General features: G+C 31.7%; 1 protein-coding gene across 2 annotated transcripts in view; it reads left to right on the plus strand.

The window, feature by feature from the left end:
* The window catches only part of LOC111699855 (glutamate receptor ionotropic, NMDA 2B), a 99902-nt gene that overhangs the window by 24420 nt on the left and 51263 nt on the right, over positions 1 to 24219 (plus strand). For both annotated transcript variants that reach the window (XM_023470609.1, XM_023470610.1), the window contains 7 exons: positions 3206 to 3293; positions 3506 to 3562; positions 9241 to 9322; positions 10954 to 11058; positions 12910 to 13057; positions 16811 to 16900; positions 19924 to 20054. In XM_023470609.1, the coding sequence (XP_023326377.1) occupies positions 3206 to 3293; positions 3506 to 3562; positions 9241 to 9322; positions 10954 to 11058; positions 12910 to 13057; positions 16811 to 16900; positions 19924 to 20054 (701 nt within the window). The remainder of the gene's footprint in view (positions 1 to 3205; positions 3294 to 3505; positions 3563 to 9240; positions 9323 to 10953; positions 11059 to 12909; positions 13058 to 16810; positions 16901 to 19923; positions 20055 to 24219) is intronic.

Here is a 24219-nt window from a genome sequence, read left to right on the forward strand (position 1 = left end):
GTTTTTTATATAAAAGGTGATAAAAGAAAACAATGTCAATTATAGATTAAACATTTAAAAACTAGATTACATTGATTACACACCGTTACAGATATATGTATGTTATGCATATGGTTACACACTTTTACAGATTTATGTATGTTATGCATATGGTTACACACCGTTACAGGTATATGTATCCAGTGGCCGAATTTAAAGAATTTGAGCGGCGGTTTAAATTTAAGCCGCGGTTTAAATATGGTTGGTTCCACTTATCAAATTGTATCAAATGTCTCAAGATTTAAGCCGGCGCTTAATTTAAACTGGGTTTTGGCGGATTTAAACCGCGGCTCAAATTCTTTAAATTCCATCTCAGGGTTCATTAATGGGATAAAACTATTTAAACTCACAATTGTCCTAATTAGGATCATTGGTTCGCCTAAAAAGATATATATAGACGACTCAATGTAGACTGTTGCTAAACAAACTTTATTAAAAAAGTGTTCACGAAGTGTAAATATTATTCTTAAAATAGATAGATATAAATTAAAGACATGGAACACGGAGGAGGAAGCGAACTCATGAAACTAAAAAAACATAATTTCAAAAATACCTGGATATCGAATAAATAAACCTCTTCTAGTAAGACTATAAATATATTATAATATATATGCATATAAAAACCCTAAATTAAAATAGAATGGGATCTTTAGAATATTTGGGGTGTTCGTATCTGTTAAAATACGGTTTGTAGTGAACATATATGTTAAAATACAGTTTGTAGTATACATATATGTTAAAATACGGTTTGTCGTGTACATATTTGTTAAAATGCGGTTTGTAGTGTACATAATTTATATGACCCTTTCTTGCCTTTAATTTCATAGTAATGAGATTGTTTCTGATTAAAAATTTTACTCTGGCCTACTAATATATATATATATATATATATATATAATCCTTCAGGTTTTATCCTTCATATTGTATTCTTCAGGTTTTATCCCTCAGGTTTTATTCTTCAGGTTTTATCCTTCAGGTTTTATCCTTCAGGTGTTATCCTTAAGGTTTTATCCTTCAGGTTTTACCCTCAAGTTTATCCTTCAAGTTTTATCATACAGGATTTATCCTTCAAGTTTTATCCTTTTGGTTTTATCCTTCATGTTTTATCCTTCAGGTTTTATCCTTCAGGTGTTATCCTTTCAGGTTTTATCCTTCAGGTTTTATCCTTCAAGTTTTATCCTTCAAGTTTTATCCTTCAGATTTATCCTTCAAGTTTTATCCTTTTGGTTTTATCCTTCATGTTTTATCCTTCAGATTTTATCCTTCAGGTTTTAACCTTCAAGTTGTATCCCTCAGGTTTTATCCTTCAGGTGTTATCCTTTCAGGCTTTATCCTTCAGGTTTTATCCTTCAAGTTTTATCCTTCAAGTTTTATCCTTTTGGTTTTATTCTTCATGTTTTATCCTTCAGATTTTATCCTTCAGGTTTTATCCTTCAAGTTATATCCCTCAGGTTATATCCTTCAGGTTTTATTCTTCAGGTTTTATCCTTCAGGATTTATCCTTCAGGTTTTATCCTTCAGGTTTTATCCTTCAGGTTTTATCCTTCAGGTTTTATCTCTCAGGTTTTATCCTTCAGGTTTTATCCTTCAGGTTTTTTCCTTCAGGTGTTATCCTTCAGGTTTTATCCTTCATATTTTATTCTTCAGGTTTTATCCTTCAGGTTTTATCCTTCAAGTTTTATCCTTCAGGTTTTATTCTTCAGGTGTTATCCTTCAGGTTTTATCCTCAGGTTTTATCCTTGAAGTTTTATTCTTCAGGTTTTATCCTTCCGGTTTTATCCTTCCGGTTTATCCTTCCGTTTTTATCCTTCCGGTTTTATCCTTCATATTTTTTTCTTCAGGTTTTATCCTTCATATCTTTTTCTTCTGGTGTTATCCTTCATATTTTATTCTTCAGGTTTTATCCTTCAGGTTTTATCCTTCAGGTTCTAAAAAATATCAATTTTCAGTAAAAAATAATGGGAGGGGAAAGTTTGTAAATGTTCGTTTACTTATTTGTTTAGCGTAAAATATTTCTACGAAAATATCAAACAAAAAATATAATATAAACACGGTTAGTCCATTTAGAATTATATATTATTTACTATGCCAGAATATTCCTGATAATCCCGCAAGTAATGATCAATTAGAAAGAAAATTAAGGAATCACTTCAAATTGACAATGCATTTAATATTTTTGAAAAAGTATAAAAAAACAAACAATAAATGTCCTGATGCCGAAGGATGATGAATGATGAATCAGGGCTTTTTGATCTTTCATCAGAAATCAGGATTCCGCTAAATAGACAATTCTTGTGGAAGTTTAAGGGGGGGATATTTCGATATATCGCATCTAGATGCATTTAATGTCAGCTTTATTGCATCTCTTAAGAATGGGTAAAATCTTTTAAGATAATTTATTTATAAACGTTCATTTTAGTCTTAGTGGAATAACGAACTTCTATGTTTTATTGTTTTTTTTTTGCATGTATGGTCATAACAAGGAGCCACTGAAATGTTTTAGATTGGTTTTAGAACTCTAGATTGAGTTGCTCAACTTTTTAAAGGGAAAAATTAGTTTTCGTGCAAAGCTACCAGTTCTCAGGCTAGTAATTTAAGAAAGATGAATGAATGCCACTTGTTTCTATAAACATTTTTTATTATAAAAGTACTTTCTTCTGTCAACATTGTTAAACCAATTTTTTAACGCTTCTTCTCGAACTAAAACAATTATTTAGAAATCAATTATTTCTAATTTAAATATTATTATTGTGAAAAAATACATATCAATTTGTCAGACACATTTTAAAAAGTGTTAAATCAATTCGCTCGCGCGCCCAATTCCATCCTCTCCCCTCCCCCTTATATCTCCCCCCCCCTCTCCTCGGCCAGCACCTATTTGGAAAACTATGCTTTGCAACCCAATTTAAGTATTTTCCCACCAGAAAGAGAAATGAAATCGTGTTTGGTTAGCAAAAAAAAGATTTTGAAAATAAGTACATCCCAAACTTCTAGGGGGGGGGGGGGGTTCAAAAGAAAAAGGGGGTATGATTTTTTAGTAAAATATACACACCCCTGGAATTCAAAATAAAAGTTTATGGCAAAGACCAAAAAACTTTCCAAATTCATCGGTTCATACTTTTTAGACACCCTAAATCATTGTAAGTTGACCTGTGTTTGGTGTCAGGAGGAAGCTCGGCATATAATGAGTTGGGCCGATCAGGCTGGTTTGACCGGAACAAACTATGTTTGGATTGTAACGCAAAGTGTCATAGGAAATCATTTCAAATATAATATATTTAATAATTCTATAAACCAACCTTTCTTGCAGAAATGAAAAAATAAAGAGTATTGATAATCTTCAACGCCTGAACTTATTATTAGCAAATTAAATGTTTAAGAATTTACTGGTCAACTAATTTACTAAAATATACAGATCGTTTACGATTATTTTTAATTAAAATTAATTAAAAATGAAATGATGAAGGTGAAAGTGAAGGAGGATCTGCCGAGGCATTAACACAGTTTCCTATTGGAATGCTAGGTAAAGTTTCCTATTGGAATGCTAGGTAAAGTTTCCTATTGGAATGCTAGGTAAAGTTTCCTATTGGAATGCTAGGTAAAGTTTCCTATTGGATGCTAGGTAAAGTTTCCTATTGGAATGCTAGGTAAAGTTTCCTATTGGATTCCTATTGGAATGCTAGGTAAAGTTTCCTATTGGAATGCTAGGTAAAGTTTCCTATTGGAATGCTAGGTAAAGTTTCCTATTGGAATGCTAGGTAAAGTTTCCTATTGGATGCTAGGTAAAGTTTCCTATTGGAATGCTAGGTAAAGTTTCCTATTGGAATGCTAGGTAAAGTTTCCTATTGGGATGCTAGGTAAAGTTTCCTATTGGAATGCTAGGTAAAGTTTCCTATTGGATGCTAGGTAAAGTTTCCTATTGGAATGCTAGGTAAAGTTTCCTATTGGATGCTAGGTAAAGTTTCCTATTGGAATGCTAGGTAAAGTTTCCTATTGGATGCTAGGTAAAGTTTCCTATTGGAATGCTAGGTAAAGTTTCCTATTGGAATGCTAGGTAAAGTTTCCTGTTGAATTGCTAGGTAAAAATGTTATAAGGGACTGTTCACATTTTTATTTAATGATGTCAATTATCGATGGTTTTGTCAAAAACTCTGAATTTCTTATCCATATTTAGTTTAATGAAGTTTAAGTTTGAAACTTCAGGTTGCGAAGTAATAGGGATTAGAAAATTGTTGGAGTTTGAGTTATGACATTTATTTTTGTTAATCTTGGCTTTTTTTGCGATATTAGACATTTTTGGTATCCATCTAACCATTGGGCATAATCCTTTATGCACACGGCCAGCCGTAGTACATTTGAATTTCCGATCCGGGTCAACCTTTCCGGTCCCAGTTTGTACTGCACCGCACGGATATTGGGTTAATAAAGAATACAATTAACTAGCTGGTGCAACAAAGTTGACTCGGTCAGGCTTTATGCTTCATATAGGTTGAATTTACTTTTACTAAAAGGGCGGAAGTGCGTGTGCAGTTTCTAATATGAAAAATTCAATATGAAAATTCTTCAAAATATTTTGCAAAGACTTAAGATAAATAGCTGACATAGTTTTAAAATGAATTTTAGATAAAACGTGTGTTCAACAAATAAAGTTTGATAAAAAAGCTTTGTCTTTTTACATCACATGTCACTAGTCAAAAGTAGGGTTTAAAGATAAATTTCATTGTACAAAAAATCTAACCTTTCATCGTTCTACCAGGTACCTGAGGTTAATCATTTACGAAGAGAACGAAATATTTGGTGTACAGCCTAAAAAGATAATTGAGTATCTTAGTTTTGTCCATGAATTACTATATAAATTCTAATATAATAATTCCGTATTTTTCTAACAATTGCTCTTAAAAACACCATTTGAAATTATAAATTGAAAAAATAAACATACGGTCAGATCTATATATGTCATTGGCAGACATAAAGTGCAATTCTGCAAAGCTAAAAAAAATGGTAGGAAATTACGGGAAATAAGCATTAAAAATATTATCTTGAGCGTAAAACGATAAAAATAATCAAAAATCATGTTTTTCTCTTACGTTTTGTCAAGCTAAACAAAACTGCAAGAGTGCAAAACATTTTAGCTTTACGGCAGAATCTGACACTTTGTTTTATTTCTTCAGTTTAGACCCTTTTAATGGTGTTTTTATGAGCAATTGACAAAAAAAAGTATGTAAGAAGACAAGGCAAAACCAAGATACTCAATTATCTTTTTAGGTTGTACACAAAATATTTCATTCTCTTCATGAATCTGTTACCAAAGGTACCTGGGAGAACTATGAAAGGTTAGATGTTTTGTACAATTGAATTTATCTTAAAAAATGATTTTTCATTATCGGATATATATTTTTAATAATTGCATCCTCACCAGTTTGTCGGAATAAGTGTCTCCTATTTTGTCACTAAAAATGCTATTCTTATTTCTTTATCCTATTATTTCTTTTGATAAGCCAATGAGATGAGAATTTAAGTCAGTTTAAGTAATTTAGAAATTCTTTCATTTTCTAGTTTTTTAATACAAAATGATATGGATAGTACGATAAATTATGAACTATATTCAAACTAAAAATCTGAAAAGTTTTTCATATTTTTATTGAATTGAGTTAATGAAATGTTTTATACTGAGGTATATAATATACTATGGTGAGATAAAGGATTTACAAGGGTAGACTAATAGTAAATATATAGACGTTCATCAAAGCGACTGTAAGGGTAATTTCAAGCAACCCTGCATACAAAGATTGTCCGATTGCGACGATATCTTAAAAATCTTAATCTGTTCAAAATGTGGAAGATATCGTCTTTCTGCCTAACAATATGTTTATTTCTGTGATTTTTTCATTGCTTAACTTAAAGCTGGGATAAAATAATGCGCAGGTCACTTTCGCAGAAAACCCGCAAATAAAATAACAATTAAAGAAACTAAAGCATTTATATTGATTTCATACTTGAGCTGACGAACCTTTTAAGGGTACCATTGTGAATCGAGCATTGAATTCTTTGCATGGATGGTCACTTACAATTACACTTACAGTTCCTTAAAGGTGCTTGAGGGGCACTCGGAACTAACCAGGACTAGATGAGTTCGGTTTTTACTATTTGAATTTAATCATGTTTCGGTCAGTAATTCAACAACCTTTAAACCTATAGAGTTTCGGTCAATAATTCAACAACCTTTAAACCTATAGAGTTTCGGTCAATAATTCAACAACCTTAAACCTACAGAGTTTCGGTCAATAATTCAACAACCTTTAAACCTACAGAGTTTCGGTCAATAATTCAACAAACTTTAACCTACAGAGTTTCGGTTAATAATTCAGCCATCTTTAAACCTACAGAGTTTCGGGCAATAATTCTGCCATCTTTGAACCTACAGAGTTTCGGTCAATAATTCAGCCATCTTTGAACCTACAGAGTTTCGGTCAATAATTCAACAACCTTTAAACCTATAGAGTTTCGGTCAATAATTCAACAACCTTAAACCTATAGAGTTTCGGTCAATAATTCAACAACCTTTAAACCTACAGAGTTTCGGTCAATAATTCAACAACCTTTAACCTACAGAGTTTCGGTTAATAATTCAGCCATCTTTGAACCTACAGAGTTTTGGGCAATAATTCTGCCATCTTTGAACCTACAGAGTTTCGGTCAATAATTCAACAACCTTTAAACCTACAGAGTTTTGGTCAATAATTCAACAACCTTTAAACCTACAGAGTTTCGGTCAATAATTCAGCCATCTTTGAACCTACAGAGTTTCGGTCAATAATTCAACAATCTTTAAACATACAGAGTTTCGGTCAATAATTCAGTCATCTTTGAACCTACAGAGTTTCGGTCAATAATTCAGCCATCTTTGAACCTACAGAGTTTCGGTCAATAATTCAACAATCTTTAAACATACAGAGTTTCGGTCAATAATTTAACAACATTTAAACCTACAGAGTTTCGGTCAATAATTCAGCAATTTTTAAACAGCAATACTTTTTCATTAAAAACGTATATGCAGACGAAAAGCTTTAAAAAAAAATAGCGAAAAATTATTTCTAATTGTAATGGCCTTGGTTGAAATTTGTAAAATATTTCTTCAAGGAAATATTAAAAAGATAAGAATGAAAGGAAAAAAGGATAAAGGAAGTAAAAAAGCGTGGAGTGGAAAGGATGAAAGGATGGACGTTTGAAAGTATGAATTATTGTGGATTGGTGAATAGTAATGGAAAATGAAGTGTTTGCATGAATACTGAATACAAAACTAAAAGGATAGAGGGGGGGTGTATTAGAGGGATTGGAAATGTATAGTTATTGATAAACTCCTGGAGAATAAACGTTAGATGTATAAAAAAAGTTTTCATTTGTAGTTCATTAAATTATATTTAATTTTAAACTTCCCTAAAAAAGTGTATTTTTGATGTGTGTTCTTTACAAAGAGAATAGAATATATATTAGAGGGGAATTTACTAGAAAAAAGTGTAAAACGGCCATTTTGTTGTACTGTTTCCATACTGCAGGTGTACTTCACATATTTATGCTATATAACCTTTTGGGCCCTGGAATATCATTTTATAGAAAATCTAAAATTAATGTTAAAAGAAAACCAAATTATGAAATAGGCTGGTTTCATAATTGACCAATGATCATTTCATATAAACTCAATGCCTTTCACTTTACAAACGATGATTATCCGTTATAACTATAAATAAAATGATGTTTTTTATCCACCAAATTCATTATAAAGTTTATTTAACAGCTTTAAAAAATTCGAAATTGAAATGAATAGTTTAGGGAACATACTGTATTAATGTACTCTACTGCATATAATTTGTGAACACTTTGAACACCCTTTCAGGCTGAAAAGGACTGAAAAAAATCATACTGAGAGATTCTTTAAATTCCCCTCTAATATATATATTCTATTCTCTATGGTTCTTTAAAACTTCATCTTAAAGATTTGGAATTTCTTTTAAAGAAATACCTTTCATTCAGTAAAGACCTTTAAAGTTATGATTTTAAATAGGTCGATGAACATCAAATTTGATGCAATTGTGCAGTGTACACAGACCCATTTCACATATTTAGTTGTTTTATAAGCTACTGATAAAACTATTTCCCTCAAAGCAAAATTAAGTACAAATATATTGCGTAAATGTCGTCTTCCTTTTCCACAATATACGGGTTTCATTAAACCTGTTCTTTAAATTCTATCAAAATTTCTATTAGTCGAAATGTTCTTTTTTTAAATGTTTGAACACAGTGATATGACATCTTCTAAGATTGTAGTTTTAATTGTTTTCTTGATTTTATGAAATCTTAGATTTGAAAGTTTAGAAAGAGTTGGATCAAATTAGAACAATTCGACTTCTTTTGTAAATTGAACAGCTCTCAAAGTATATCCAATTAATAATTTTTCATAGAAATTCCATGAAGCTATAAAATGCAGATAAATTATATAAGTTCAAGTTAGTTAAAGAGAATTGGCCGTATAAGATTTTGTTAGAATTTTCTAAAACTTTGATAGGCTGTATAAACTAAATCTCGTAATAGAAAGTCATCTTCATTGTATTGATTTAAACGTACAGCAATTACAATACGAAAATTGTCAAAAATTTGCCAATCGAGCACATCAGACCATAAATATTCAAATTTGAACTGTATAAAGTTCTTTGGTGTAGAAATATAGTGTATTTTGTAGATATGAAGAATGTAGAAATCAGAAAAAGTAATGAATAGAAATTCCAAGAAGAGTTAGGAAGATAGGGATGTTATAGGAATGACTTTCATAGTTATAAACAAAAAAACAAACAAAATAGAATCTTGTTTTGCTAGAAAAATAAATAAATATATTAGATAGAAAACCATAAATTCTTTCAGGCTCTTCTGGGTTCTAGTCGTTTTCAAAATGGTTGAGTATTTGCAAAATATGATCTGTTTAAAACTTATAATCTTATACCAAATTTTACATATACAAGTTTTGGTATAATTTAACACAGTTTTATATCAATTTCTCGAGACAAGAACATCAGATAGAACTCTTATAGGTCTCGACTCTCGATCAACTCCTGAAGTTCTTAGATGTAGCCTATTCCTTTACAATTGATCCCATTAAGTTTAGCTATATTTTTTGGAGTTAGCTTGCTAATGCATAAATATTTTTAGGAGTCAGCTTCCCAACTTCATTTCAAGCTTTAATAGATCAGATTCCTGTAGCACTGTCAGTATATGCAGAAGGGGTAGAAAGGTAGGATATTTTCTAATGTTGTTGTTTTTCAAGAAATTATTTATTCTCCCAATTACTTGGTGCAGTTAGTGATAAATAGATTTTATTCAGGATAAATATATTTTTAACGATCAATCTGAAATATCTTGGTAACTTGCAAACGGATTTAAAATCCACCAGCATAACTTAACAAATTCGACAGTAGCAATATGTACTTTTTAAATCTAAAAACAATATCATCTTAAACATTCCGTATTTCATAAAGCATTGTGAATAACTTTTAATGCTCCACCCAAAATTATTTTGTAATCATTTTAATTATTACTTTATTTAATCATAATCTTTTAAATACATTTATTGTTAGTGTAAAATAGTTTTTGTAGAGATCGATTCATTTTTATACTAATTTAAACAAATATTATGCCTCCTTTTAAAAAAAGATTTTCCTAACAATGATCTCCACTAACACTATGCTAATGTGATATTTTTACAAACTTTTTATATAAATCTATTTTCAAAACTTGAAACTTTGGATATAAATCTAGTTGATTAGAAAGTTTTTACATTAAACACTTGTATGGTGCTTTTAGTAAGAAACTGATTTTAGTCTTTACACAGGGGAACTTCAAATAATGGTGACTGAAAAACTATGTTAAGAACCCACTCCGTTCTCTCTCTTCTCATAATTCTCTTTAAGGAGGAACATTGTGTATAAATATACCTAATGAATTTTATATAAATGTTTTTTGTGTATAAATATGCCTAATGTGATTGTAAAAGTTCTAAACCTCTGAAAGCACATTAGTTGTACCCTTCGTACAATAAGTATAAAACGAAATTATGAAAGGTACTCATGTACTATAACTGTTCACTTTTTACATTACAGTACAAAATTGCATACATTTGCATTGGGTCTTCCTAGTGTAGTTCCTTGATACGAATAATGCTTTATCAGTGATTGTTACTGTATGTTTGTATGTAAGAAAATCACAGGAATAAAGACCTTGAAATAAAAACTTGGGAAAAGTCTCAATTTTCTTAAGTTGATCCTCCAAGAAAAAAGGAAATGGAAAAAAAGTCCTGTGTTTTAGATTTCTGGGATTTTTTTCACTCTGAAACAGTATTGGGACTGAAAATTAAGGCTGAGAGTAAAATATAACTGGAATTAAAGTGCTGATGAAATAAGCCTGAAGAAAAAAACAAGTCAGGGGAAATTCTAACACAGTGATTTAAGTCTGCAGAAAAAAATGTGTAAGAGAATATGTCTTTTCTCCCTTGTACAACCAGCACTTTTCTCCCTTGTACAACCAGCACTTTTATCTCTTGTACAACCAGCACTTTTCTCCCTTGTACAACCAGCGTCTTTTTCCGAGGACGTTCTTGTAAAAAATGATTCTAGAACTAGAAATAAGTGAAGAAAATGAAGTAAAATAAATGATAAAACTTTATTTCTAGATACTTTTTATTTCATTTGCTTTTATTCACCAGGACTTTTTGGCGCCAAATTTTAGAACTTTATATCTGAAAACTTTTTAAAAAGATTTTTTTGACGGTTACTTGGTTCAATTTGTTGGGATTCATTTTTAAAGGTTTATAAGTACATGATACATCCCTACAAGTACACTTGTACAATAACTGTACACTGTTCATAGGTTATTGAGTACACCGCTGAATGGGACCCTTATGCCTCATCTATCCTGCACCGAAGGAACTAAGAGTACAGAAGCAAGCTGGGATTTAGGAGAAACATTTTACAAGTAATAATTTTTAATACCTTGAGAACCAAAAAACTCTGGAATAGGAAATCGACTTTTAGACTCAAGTTATGAGTTTAAATAGTCCAATGAACATGAGACACAGCAACTGGTAGTGTAACAGACCTATTTAATTTGATTACTAATGTAGTACCTACAAAACCTTCATTTAAGAGATTTTTTGTGATCCACATTGAAGGCTCATATTCTTTGTGAGATAACTCTGCAGTCTTCTAAGGGAGGGATTAGAAATATTAGTATTTTATCAATGTAAATATAAAGGACAATGCAGTTTACATTATAGTTATATGTCCCCCCGCATATGCGAAGCGGTCTAAAAAGCTACCCAAATTTTACTAAGTTTATCAGTTAAAATGTAAATTACATAAAAAGTAAATACTTCAGACATTTTTCACTGAAATATTAACTTCTCAATATCTATCAAATTCATAGAGAATAGAATATATATTAGAGGGGAATTTAAAGAATGGTATGAATTTTTTCAGTCCCTTTCAGCCTGAAAGGGAGTTCAAAGTGTACAAATCATGTAAATGTTCACAAATTATATGCAGTAGAGTACATTAATACAGTATGTTCCCTAGACTATCCATTCCAATTTCAAATTTTTTAAACTGTTAAATAAACTTTATAATGAATTAGGTGAATAAAAAACATCATTTGATTTATAGTTATAACGGAAAATCATCGTTTGTAAAGTGGAAGGCATAGAGTCTATGTGAAATGATCATTGGTCAATTATGAAAACTGCCTATTTCATAATTTGGTTTTCTTTTAACAATAATTTTAGATTTCCTATAAAATGATATTCCAGGGCCCAAAAGGTTATATAGCATAAATATGTGAAGTACACCTGCAGTATGGAAACAGTACAACAAAATGGCTGTTTTACACTTTTTTCTAGTAAATTCCCCTCTAATATATATTCTGTTCTCTATGATCAAATTCTACACTAAATGAAAACAAAAACAAGCAAAAGTATGCTTGAACATAGTTTTTGGACTTATAAGTTACGCAAAACTTCAAAAAAAAATGAATTTGTAAAATGATCAGAGTTGAAAGGGTTATTAAAGTAAACGGTCGATACTCGATACTAACATTTTCTAGTTCTACCGAGTTCCTGATCATAATTTGAGGCAAATCGTCCAAGGGGGTTCATGAGTTATGATTGGACGTACAAACTTGACAGAGAAAATGAGATTACAATGTTAAATAAAAATTAGCTTGGAAACCCAACTTTGTCTGGATATACAAACAATTAATTATTCACCTCAATTTTTTATTTACTTAATCCGTTATCTTTGAAACCTGATGGTGTAAATCTTGAACGTTTTAAAGACTTGTTCATCTAGCAGAAATATATTTGAAATATATAAAAGCAGACTGCAAAGATATTTAGATAGTAAGATTAGAGTTTTTGCGTCGCTTGGTGGATTAATTTTAAAATAAGCATTTTTAAATATAATCTATATTAGAATTATGATCCCAGTGGCTGTGTGTACTGTGTAGTATATGAAGGCAGAATAAATTAAAACTAAACAATTGTTTAACCAACAGTTGTTGTAAACCTCTAGAATAAACATAATTCTCTACAATAGTCTTATCAAGATCAATTTGTCAAGAAGAGTAACATTTTCATAATCCCTCTCCCTCCCCCTTTTCATTTTTGGATATTTTGTCAACTATCAATGTTTTTACCTAAAATCCGAAGCAAACTTTTTTGAAAATTTTGTGGAAGACATTATTTATCCCGTTTTTTTACTCACCCTGCAAATTGATCACTTGTAGATCAAGCCTTATTTAACAAATACGTTGCCAAAACTATTGTTTCTCTAGGCACATTAAATCTGTCCGTATGGCCGGAAGTGCCGGCAAACCGGAAGTAAAGTTCCTGGCCGACGGTAGTCTCTCCAATGTTGAGCTGATGGTGATGAATCTCCGGAAACCCACTTCCGGTTCCAGCGTTCAACATATTTGGGAGAAGGTAGGGAATATTATTTTCTTTTTTAACTTAACACCGGCACCAACAAACTCTATATGCCAACTGATTTCATGTTTATACCCCTGACTACTTTATTGTGCCAGCTGACTTCCTAAAAATAAAAAATACTTTTTCGCTTTTTTTTTTATTTCGAAAAAAAATTATCTTTACGTTTTTCTACATAGATAATGAACCAATCAGTTGGTTTTTTCTAGAAAAGTGCCATCTCTAACTATTTAGCAGTTTGGCAATTTTATAAAGCAAATATTTGTTATCAAAATCCTAAAGATCAACACTGTGCAACAGCTGTTCATTGACCTATATTTAAACTCATAACTTAAGTCTTTACGTCGTCTTCCTATTACCCAGGTGTATGGGTCTCACTGTATGTAATGTCTTTGTTCTGAAATATTCACCGAAAATTTAATGATTATAAGATTTTAAACCTGAGTCTAAAACTAAAGAATGCGCGAATTTTAAGTTCGTGGATAAAAGTTCTGTAAAATAATGAATAGCTACTTAAATATTAAACTTTCTCAATTTTAAATTGGAATTTCCCGGGAAAAATCTGAACCAATCAGAGAAAAGGATTTACGGAGAATATTACATAACCATCGCTAATCAGCTGTTCTTACGTAACCGAAAACAAAACATACAACCGTTTTTTGGGTTTACACCCAAAAATTAATTTATCTAAACGTGAATTTTCTTTAACAAGGTTTTCACTTTTAAATATACCGTAAAGTTGAATGCCACTTTCTCAGCTGCAGCTGAATGAGGATTGAATAATAGACAAATAGGGAAAATGCAGGATTTCAAGATAATTTAAACCTCTGTTTAAATTTTAACTCGTCGATTTCGGCGATTTAAATATTTAACCACAGGGTTAAATATTTAACCTCACGGTTAAAGTTCAGGTTTAAATTAAGTCAAAAGTGGCATTTAACCATGAACTTAAAATTTAAGTCAAAACTTTTCGTTCTTTAGTTTTAGACTCAGAACTATATTTTACCAGATTTAATTTGTAGGCTGTAAACGTAACTTGTCATTTTGGTATTTCAATTTTAAACCTTTAACATTCAGAGTTTGTACTTATTTACATTTTACATACTTTCAGGTTTACATAATCCTTATTTTTACATTTTCCTCATATTTCATTTTAAATAGAAATACCGAGACAAATAAGAAAAGAAAGATCTTTACCGTTTGTTAATGTTTAGATTGTTAATCGTTAGAGATGAGATATCGTCAAGGATTTAACTAATTTAACTATAGTCTAATTGATCTATTCTGATTTATATATTCTAATTGATCTATTCTGATTTATATATTCTAATTGATCTATTCTGATTTATATATTCTAATTGATCTATTCTGATTTAAATATTCTGATTGATCTTTTCTGATTAAACAATTTTTATTGATCTATTCTTATTGATATATTCTGATCTCTCTTTTCTGGTTGATTCTTTTTGATCTAATATGATATAGATCAATTCCATCTGATATATTATGATAGATTTATTCTTATTGATCTATTCTGATTGATCTATTTTAATCGATCTATTCTAATTGATGTATTTTTTTATTTCTGATATTCTCCATGCAATACATTAACACCTTCGATAAGCAAATATATTGAATAAATAAATATATTTGTTTATGATCCATTTATATTTGTATATATTATTTAATAAATATTTGTTGAGTTTGAAAGGGGGATGATCTCGAAATGGGCGGTGAGAACTACTGTAGTTGAACCTCCCAGGGACAGGACCAAAGGGGTTTATATTTCCCAAACCAATAGTCCCGGTTAACTAGAGTTTTCGAACATTCACAACATTCAAACAATCACAGAATATCCTTCTTATCCTCTATTTTATCCGCCAGTCGATAATAAATTGGTATGCAATTTATTTTGATCCTAACAAAATACATTGAATTAACAATAGTTTACCGGGTACAAAAGTATGTTTTATTATAATGAAATATCCTTACTATTTAGGGGTTTAATACGGTTATTGAACAGTGCTAAAACAACGTTTTGTCTTCTGAAATAAAAATGGCAAATGATTTTAAATATGTAAATCACTATTTTTAAAGGTTTTTATCTATTTTTTGAAGCGAGGGTACTGCACGTGAAAATTGTTTACACTGTTCATCGGAGGTAATGTTGGGTTTGGCTGCCGGAGAAAATTTTGGTCAAAGACGACCTTACAATGGAGTATACTGATTGTTTAGGGTTAACATTGTTAAATGTAAATATGTATGTCTAGTATTATTATTGCGTAGAATCAGGATCAGGAAAAAATATGCCAACTCCACGGTTACCAATCCGAGTGGAAAAATGTCAACCAAAACAAAGGATACAAAAACATTTTTAGTGCCAAGTTGTCAACCAAAAAGATATTATTGAAACCTTCCCATAAATACAAAAATATAAAAATACTTACTTCGATACTTCTATGTTGACTCCTAGAAATCCAGGTAGGATTATAACAGTAGCTACAGTGTGGTCCTATATGGCATCTTTGGTTTACATGATAGTGTCCAATCCATCCTTGAATGATTTTATAGTCTTGCTCTCTTTCAGTTCAGTTGGTAATCTATTCCAGGGTTCAATAACCCTGATTGAGAAGAAATTGCTCCTTATTTCAGTCTTTGCTTGCCTCCTAACTAGGTTCAAATGATACGCAGATTGTCTAGTTTCCCAACAGTTTCAAACCATGTACTGCTATCCACACGGTCAAACCCCTTGAGAATCTTGAATGTTTGGATCATATCAAATCTTCTCCGTCTGGTTTCAAGGGTTTGCAGACCTAGCTCCTTAAGTTTTTCTTGATAGTTCCTCCCTTTCAGACCGGAAACCATCCCTACCATTCTTATCTGTATCTTTTCTAAGAGTTCTATATCACCTTGAGTCCAGGGTGTCCAGACAGGAACTGCAAATTCTAGATGTGGCCTAATATATTGTTTGTATAGTCTCACAAAAATATGCCTGTCTCTATAGGTGAAAGCCCGTGTGATCTGGCCAAGAACAATTCTGGCTTTTTTTGCTGCCTCTTTACATTGTAGTCCAGGTCGCAAGTTTTTTTGGGTAATAATTCCAAGATCAGTTTCATGATCAACAACTGTGAGATCAGCCCCCCTCATGTTGTAGACATGCTCAGTAAAAAAATAAAAAAATAAAAAAATAAAATTACAAAAATATAAAAATACAAAAATACAAAAATACAAAAAAAGCGAAAACAAAAGGACTTTATTTTAAATTTGTGAACAATTTCTTATAATAAGTTAGTTGTGGATCGGTATAAAATCCCCTAAAATATATTTTTTGTTGATCCGTGAATAATCCCTTTAAATATATATATGTGTTGTAGATCCGTCCCTTTAATATATATATGTGTTGTAGATCCGTGAACAAACCCTTTAAATATATATATATGTGTTGTAGATCCGTGAACAATCCCTTTAAATATATATATATGTGTTGTAGATCCGTGAACAATCCCTTTAAATATATGTATGTGTTGTAGATCCGTGAACAATCCCTTTAAATATATTTATGTGTGGTAGATCCTTTAACAATCCCTTAATATATATATATATGTGTTGTAGATCCGTAAACAATCCCTTTAAATATATATATATATATATGTGTTGTAGATCCGTAAAAAATCCCTTTAAATATATATATATGTGTTGTGGAACCGTGAACAATCCCTTTAAAAATATATATGTACGTGTTGTACGTAGATCGGAGTGTGGAAGTCCTGGAAGTCTGAAGCCCACGGTCTGGAGATTAAAGATATAATTTGGCCGGGGGATAGTCATGTTCCACCACAGGTAGATTTAAAGGGACTGTTAGTTTATTTCAATTGACCCTTCATGCAAAAATGGCAACTCCCGATTCATAACACTCGGTGCCCTTTAAAACTATGCTTTGTTTGATCAAGTATTAATTAGAAATCCAATTTTAAGTTTCTTTAAAATATTTATTTTAATTCCATGCGGTTTTTCTTGCATAATACCGTTGTGAGTCGGACATTATCATTACTCCATACAGGGTTATTTGAAATTACGCTTACATTCTCTTTAATTAGAAATCTATTTAATGAATTTGGAAATTTTCCAAACCTCAAAAAAATGCTCCTCGTAAAACGAAACAAAAACATTTTTGATTTAAAAGAGTTTGCAATTGTTCTTAGTTTTCAAAATATCAAAAAGATTTCAGATAAAAAAATGAAGTCTTTGCCTCGAACTCAAATGTTCAAATCTCTTTATCTTTCCAACCTGATGGTGTAGCCCTTTGATAATTTAGATCTAGATTATTTTATAAAACAGAATTTATATTTTGAAATACCTAAGAACTATGCACGATCATTTGCTATCATCTCACTTGCTATTTACTCATTTGCAATCAGTCTCATTTACCGCCAGCCTCACTTGCTATCCCCTCATATGCTATCAATTCACTTACTATCTGTTTCACTTGCTCTCGGCCTCACTTTCACTCAAACCTCACTTGCTTTGGCCACACTTGCTATTCAGCCTCACTTGCTATTAGGTCAATTTCCTATCAGGCCTCACTTGCAATCCCTTTATTTGCTATCAATTCACTTGCTATATGTTTCACTTGCTCTCGGCCTTTATTGTACTCAGGCCTCACTTGCTCTCGCCGCACTTGGTATCCAACCTCACTATGCTGTTAGGTCAATTTACTATCAGGCCTCACTTGCTATCAAAACGTTTGCTCTCGAGTCTAAACTACTATCAATGCTCATCTGCTATCGGAATACCTTGCTATCAAAATTAGATGTTTCCTAAATAAGTTGCAATCAGAACCAGTTCTTAGTTGCTATTATAAACAATTGTTGCTTTTTAAACAAGTTGCTATTAAAACAAGTTCTTATTTCCTATCAAAAACTTGTTGCTTTCTCAATAAGTTGCTATCAAAACCAGTTTTTATTTGCTATTATAAACTTGTTGCTTTCTCAATAAGTGGCTATCAAAACCAGTTCTTATTTGCTATCATAAACTTGTTGCTTGTCAATAAGTTGCTATCAAAACCAGTTCCGTAGTTGCTATCAAAACTTTTTGTTTTCTTAATAAGTTGCTATCAAAACCTGTTCGTTGGACTCTTTTTGTAGAACAACTACGCACTTTGAATCCATGTCTGTATTTCTGGCACCTGTAGGTGGACTGTATAATCGTATTGTTTGCCTTGTCTTTGTAGTGGAAATACAGGTATTTATTAATATCTTTTGAAAGGTTGATACCTTTACTTGAGGCAACAAAATGAGCCGGTTCCATGCCCACACAAAGTTTGTCAGAGAATGAAGAATTCCAAATGTTGTGAATTTTTCCATTTGTTGCAGATTTTTGGGACAAAAAAATGTTAAAAATAAGGATTGAGAGGAAGTCAAAATTTGGTAGCAAATGATGATTGATAGCAAAATTGTTGATTGCAACTGAGGATTAATAGCAAATTGGCCTGATAGCAAGTGCATAGCTTGATAGCAAATGTGTTGAAAGCAGTTGAGGCCGGATGGCAAATGAGGCTTGATAGCAAATGAATGTGATTGCAACTGAGTTGATAGTAAATGAGTTTGATAGCAAATGTTTGGATGATCGTGCTCCTTCTATAGATACTGTACATGAATAGACATCTGTCAATCTATCTAATATACATACTGTACATGAATAGACATCTGTCTATCTATCTAATATACATAATTTACATAAATAGACATTTATCTACCTATAACCTGCTATACAGACTTAAAATGAATCTATTTATCTATTTATAATTACCTATGCACATGATTTGCATGAAAAGAGATCTATCTTTATATCTATCCATCTATCTTTCTATCTATCTACCTTACTTCATTTCTATGTATTAATCTGCAATACTTAAATTTTTACATGAATAGAAATATATAAGTATTTACGTATGTACAGAGGGAAAAGATAACCATGAATAGTACTCTAACACACGAGGAAACTATTTTTGTTTTAGCAACTTTGTTTTGTTTGGTTCGCTTTTAAACATTTAAGGTTCTACAAAAATCTGATTTGTTTATCATATTTTGTTGATATTGAAATGATGCACAACAGGATTTATAAAAACGATTTCTCAACACGATTTTTTTCAATGGATTTTCTTTTACGTTTTTGGCTTTATTTCTCAATTCAGAACAAACCTCTTGCACAATATTGAAAAAGCAATCTTTCAGAACAATAAAAAATCTTGAAAACAGCAAGTGGACATTTGACATTTCATTTCATATTTCATATTTTTATTCAACTATAAAGCACGAGATAATACAAATAAAAAATCACAATTTACTATGTAGTTTGGACCCGCCTAACCAGAGTAGGTTGTTTTAATTGGTTGGCCCACTATAAACGAATGAGAATTGCAGATAAAAACAATGTACATTGTACATTTTAAACATAAAAATGATAATAAATCAGGTAAAAGGTAAGGAGGAGGTGAGGGAGTATAAAGAAAAGGGAGGATACTCAGTGTAAGGGTTGGAACAGAGGGTAACATAAGTTATTAGAATCATGTTTATGAACTAGAGGGTGAAGAAGATAGTAAAGACTAAGTTTATCCACATGATACACAGTTTTTTTTTTACAGATATAATTTGCATAACTATCTAAATAGATCTTGGCGACTTTTCTTTTAANGATATATCCTGTTTTAAAAGAAAGGTTAAACAAATGCGCTATAGGATAGACAATACTTTCAATTATTTCCTTCAGTAGCTTGGTAGAAATATTGTCCTTACCTGCGCCCCTATTTGTCGCGTGTCATAAAATAACACAAGAAATCTAATTTTTTTTATCTTTGTCTCCAGGGTGTTCCTGAGAAGTTTCATTTAACAGTTGGATTCCTTGAGGAACCACCCTTTATCAACATAGCTCCCCCTGATCCGGTTTCTGGCAAGTGTAATGTGGATCGAGGGATTCGTTGCAGGATGGAAAACAGGTAAAAAAAAATTCGACGCAACAAACTCAGATTTCCCAATCCCTATATCTTTGTAACAAGACAATGAACAAACAATGAACATGTTAGATCAAATAGCCTCAGCTTGAAATATCAAAATTAAACAGGTTGCATAGCTAAAGTTTGGCAAAACTCCATCTCTCCACTCCATCTCTTCTCCCCATTTCCTGCCTGGGCTAGCTGGAACCCCTCCCTTTGGGATTGAAGGGCTCTATCGTCCACCCCCACCCCCTTTCTGCCTATGATAGCCGATAGTTACTATCTGATGTCCCCAAGATAGTTCGAAACCCAATTAAAACTTCTAAGAAAAGCCGCTTAATGTCTCTGTTCGGGGAGGAAACGATTGAATTCCATTTAATCATTAATATCTCAACTTTGCTGACCCAAAACAGGAATTCCTCGAATTATGCTTCATTATATTCCACTGATTTCACGACAATGTCATTTTTTTAACCTTCATAACTTTGTCATTTTGGTTGTAGATCTAAAAATTATGTGGCTCGCAAGAATTAGAATTAACAGCTATTTATACCCTCCTATAGCCGGTATATCTGGGTTTCATTTATTTGTCAATTTCTAATAATGATAACAACAATAATAATAAAATACTATCTGTACGAAACTGGAACAAAAATAACATTTAAGAAATTTCCTGTTCTTTAGCAATTCCCAGTATTCCTCAAAATTAAGTTAATAATTAAATACTTGAAAGATTTCTCAATATTTTTTATGTACATTTCCTTTATATTATTGATGATAAGGTTCCCGGCCCTTCTCATATCATAATTGTATCTGTTTTTTATTTTTATTTTTTAGAAATCTTACCTAATCGATCAGTTTCCTCAATTATCATCCGTTTCTGCTTTACATAAAAAACCATTAAAATCATAGTTTGTTAATTAGACTAATATTGGATCGCTCTGATTTTAAAGATTGTTTTTTTTTTTGGGGGNGGTGTGGAGGGAAGGGGAGAAGGGGTCCCAAATCATAAGACTGTAAACAAATTTAAGAAAATAACGTAATTAATAAAAATACATTAGATTTTTTTAATGGGGGGCGGGCACAGATATCTCATAAGAAGAAGATTATTTCTTTGGCGTACTGTCTAGCTGTGCCTTATACAGTCTAGCTCTTGCTGATCAAAAGTCGGCCCTGTTCTTGAAATGAACCGGAGTTAACTGTTGGGGTAGGCCGGGTCAGCTGGCTGGCATACTCTACCTGGATCATGGGAAAGTAAGAACGAAAATTTGCATGGCCTAAATGTTGAAATTAAATTTTTTTTGTGGGGTGGGGTAGTTGGCTGCCTTACATTTACACTATGTCTTGACCAGGGGGGGGGGGGGANGAAGGATTTCCAAAACAGAAACTTACAAGACAAACAATGAGAAAAATGGTAACAAATGAGCTGGCCTGGAAAAATGAGAATTATCTTGATGTTAAAAGTCTAGGTTTAAAAAATAACATGTACATTGTACACTGACAGGATATGATGTAAGAAGAGTTGTTATTAAGCACCCAATCTACATTAATAGAATACCTTTCTTTACACTTCAAACTCTTGATTATAGCTTCCATCAAACAAATTTCAAATATAAAGGGGAGAATCCATGCGCCAGCCCCCTCCAATTTTTACCCCCACCGGGACCATAAAAGACAATTTAGCTGTTAAGATGTTAAAAATATTTCATTCCTTGCATAGTTTATTCTTCGTAAATGTGAAGAAAAATTTTAAAAAATATCCTTTTTCATTGCGTTAATTCCTTTCCCGGGTTAAAATAAAATTCTACGAGAGGGGGGGGGGGTGAGGATATTTATAATTGTTACCAGAACTTTAACCCTATTTATCCTGACGTCTGGTTTACCGACTGGCTGTCGCTATTTTCTTTGTGTTTATACAAATTTATAACATTTGATAAGTTGTACGAAAACCCTTGGGCTCTTCTTTTTAATCTGTAAAAAATGGCAAATTTGCAAAGATCCATATATTTATTGCGAAATCTAGTTATTAAGCAAAAAATGTGCACAAAAAAATTGCGCAATTATTGCAACAAATTATACAACTTTGAAAAGCCCTTGACCCAGTATAAATGCAAATGGGCAAAAACATTTGCAAAACTGAAAATGTTCAAATTCCCTATAAAGGCGACTGTGCAAAAATTTGTGCAAAATTTGTTTGCAAAAATGTGCAATCTGCTTGCTTCTGTTATAGCTTTCCAAAGAGCTATAAAATGTTGAAATCCAATGACCGTGAGTAGGTCTAAATATAGTTTTAGTCTGGTATAGGTAAAATAAGGCATGTAGGTAGTATGCCTCAGGCAGTAGGTACAAAAGCATTTAGCCTCAAGTTAGGGGCATGTGTTAGTTAAAAAAAGCCAGAAAATCTAAGCTTCCTCGCTCAAATACTTTTTAATTTATCGCAAAAAAAAATAATTTATGTGATTATTCTTTTTATTCTATTCTATCCTGTCTACAATATTCTAATACAAATCTTCATGAAATGAACCCCTGTATGGAACTCTGGTAGAAAGATTGTAACTAAGCTTATACTTTAACCTCTTTTCTCTGAATGCATTTCATCAAATATTCCGCCGTTGAGGTCACTGTGTCTGTAGAAAGCTGTGAGAATTTACTTTAGTTTGACGTGAAATATTTGTTTGACAAATGCTTTCCAAGACAAGGCTGTTGTTAATGCATACTGATAAAAAGTGGGGTTTCCCCCTCGACTCCTCACCCCCCCCCCCCGAAAACATCCTCAACAAATTACTCCCCAGGGCGCTAGGGGGGGGGGGAGGAGGAAATTGTGATGTGTTCAGTTCTCTTTACATTATTGTTTTGCTACAATACATTCAGAAAATGTTTTATTTTTATTTTTTATCCTAACAAATAGATTATTGTAGATAAATAAGTATGATATATCTTTATGAAGTAATACAAAGATTACTATTAATCAACTTCTTAGGTGGAAAATTTGTTTATTATTACTTAATGTACATTGTACACTGTACAGTGCACAATGCACATCTCTAGCGCACATTGATCTAAAGATTTTCAAGCTCGCAAGCAAAAGTACCAATAATTGTGCCAATAAAGTCTCAAAAACTAAATATATACACTTTCTTAGTTTCTATATCTCTCATTATTAACAAAGATTTTATGGAATTTTTATATGAAAACGCGACATTTAAAGAATTTGTAGAAATCTGCGAATAAATTCATAGAAAATAAGAAATTCAATATAATGATGAAAACAAAATAATTGATTCTATCATTCATTTATTGACAAATTGAGACATATGTTCCTAAACATACCATTAGTTTACTTTATAATTTTACTTTATGTTGCGTCGTCGTTATTTAATGATTTAACAAATCCGATTTTGAAAACGTACCCAACCAGATTCATGATTTTGAACGTCAAATATGCACTCAAACTCAGAAATTATACATCGTGGAAACGTTTTATATGTCTCAATTGATTCCTAAAGAATTTGTCCACAACATTGCATACTCATTTTAACTATATTTTACATAGCCGGCGCTCATTTGGAACCGGTTTTTGGCGGTTCAGCGACGCGGTTGTAATTCTTTAAATTCGGCCTCAGATTTTATTTGGAATTTCAATGAAAGTACAATTAAATTTATTTTCATGTATCCAGAGCCGGCGATTTAAAAAATTCAAGAAAATACGACTCGGGTCTACGCTGTTGTTGAGCCTTATTTACGGCTCGGGTTTTCGAATTTAAGTTGCATCTATCTTTAAGCAGAATTTAGTTCATAAAACCGGTTTAATGTTGTATTTGGCGGATTTTCATTGTAGGAATTGGTGCATTCAGGGTTTTGATGAGAATAAGTCCCAACATTGAGCCTTATTCTTCACTAAAACCAACCAAGGTCGGTTTTATTTTTATTGGGCCTAACTCCTTAAGTCAAGCCTAAGATCTCGCAGCTGTCAATCACGTGACACAAGCTGGGTCTAAGAGTTGGGTCTAAGATTGGGTCTTAAAGCTGCATTTAAGGAATTAAGACTCGAGCCGAAGCTTTTAAATCGCGGGCTCTGTATATAAAACTATATTTACTAATTTGTTATATGGATTCTTAAAAGATTTACTTTATTGTTATATAGAAAGATATATTTTCTTTAAGAAAA

The sequence above is a fragment of the Eurytemora carolleeae genome, unplaced genomic scaffold (genome assembly GCF_000591075.1).
Source record: "Eurytemora carolleeae unplaced genomic scaffold, Eaff_2.0 scaffold381, whole genome shotgun sequence".
Taxonomy (NCBI): Eukaryota; Metazoa; Arthropoda; class Copepoda; order Calanoida; family Temoridae; genus Eurytemora; species Eurytemora carolleeae.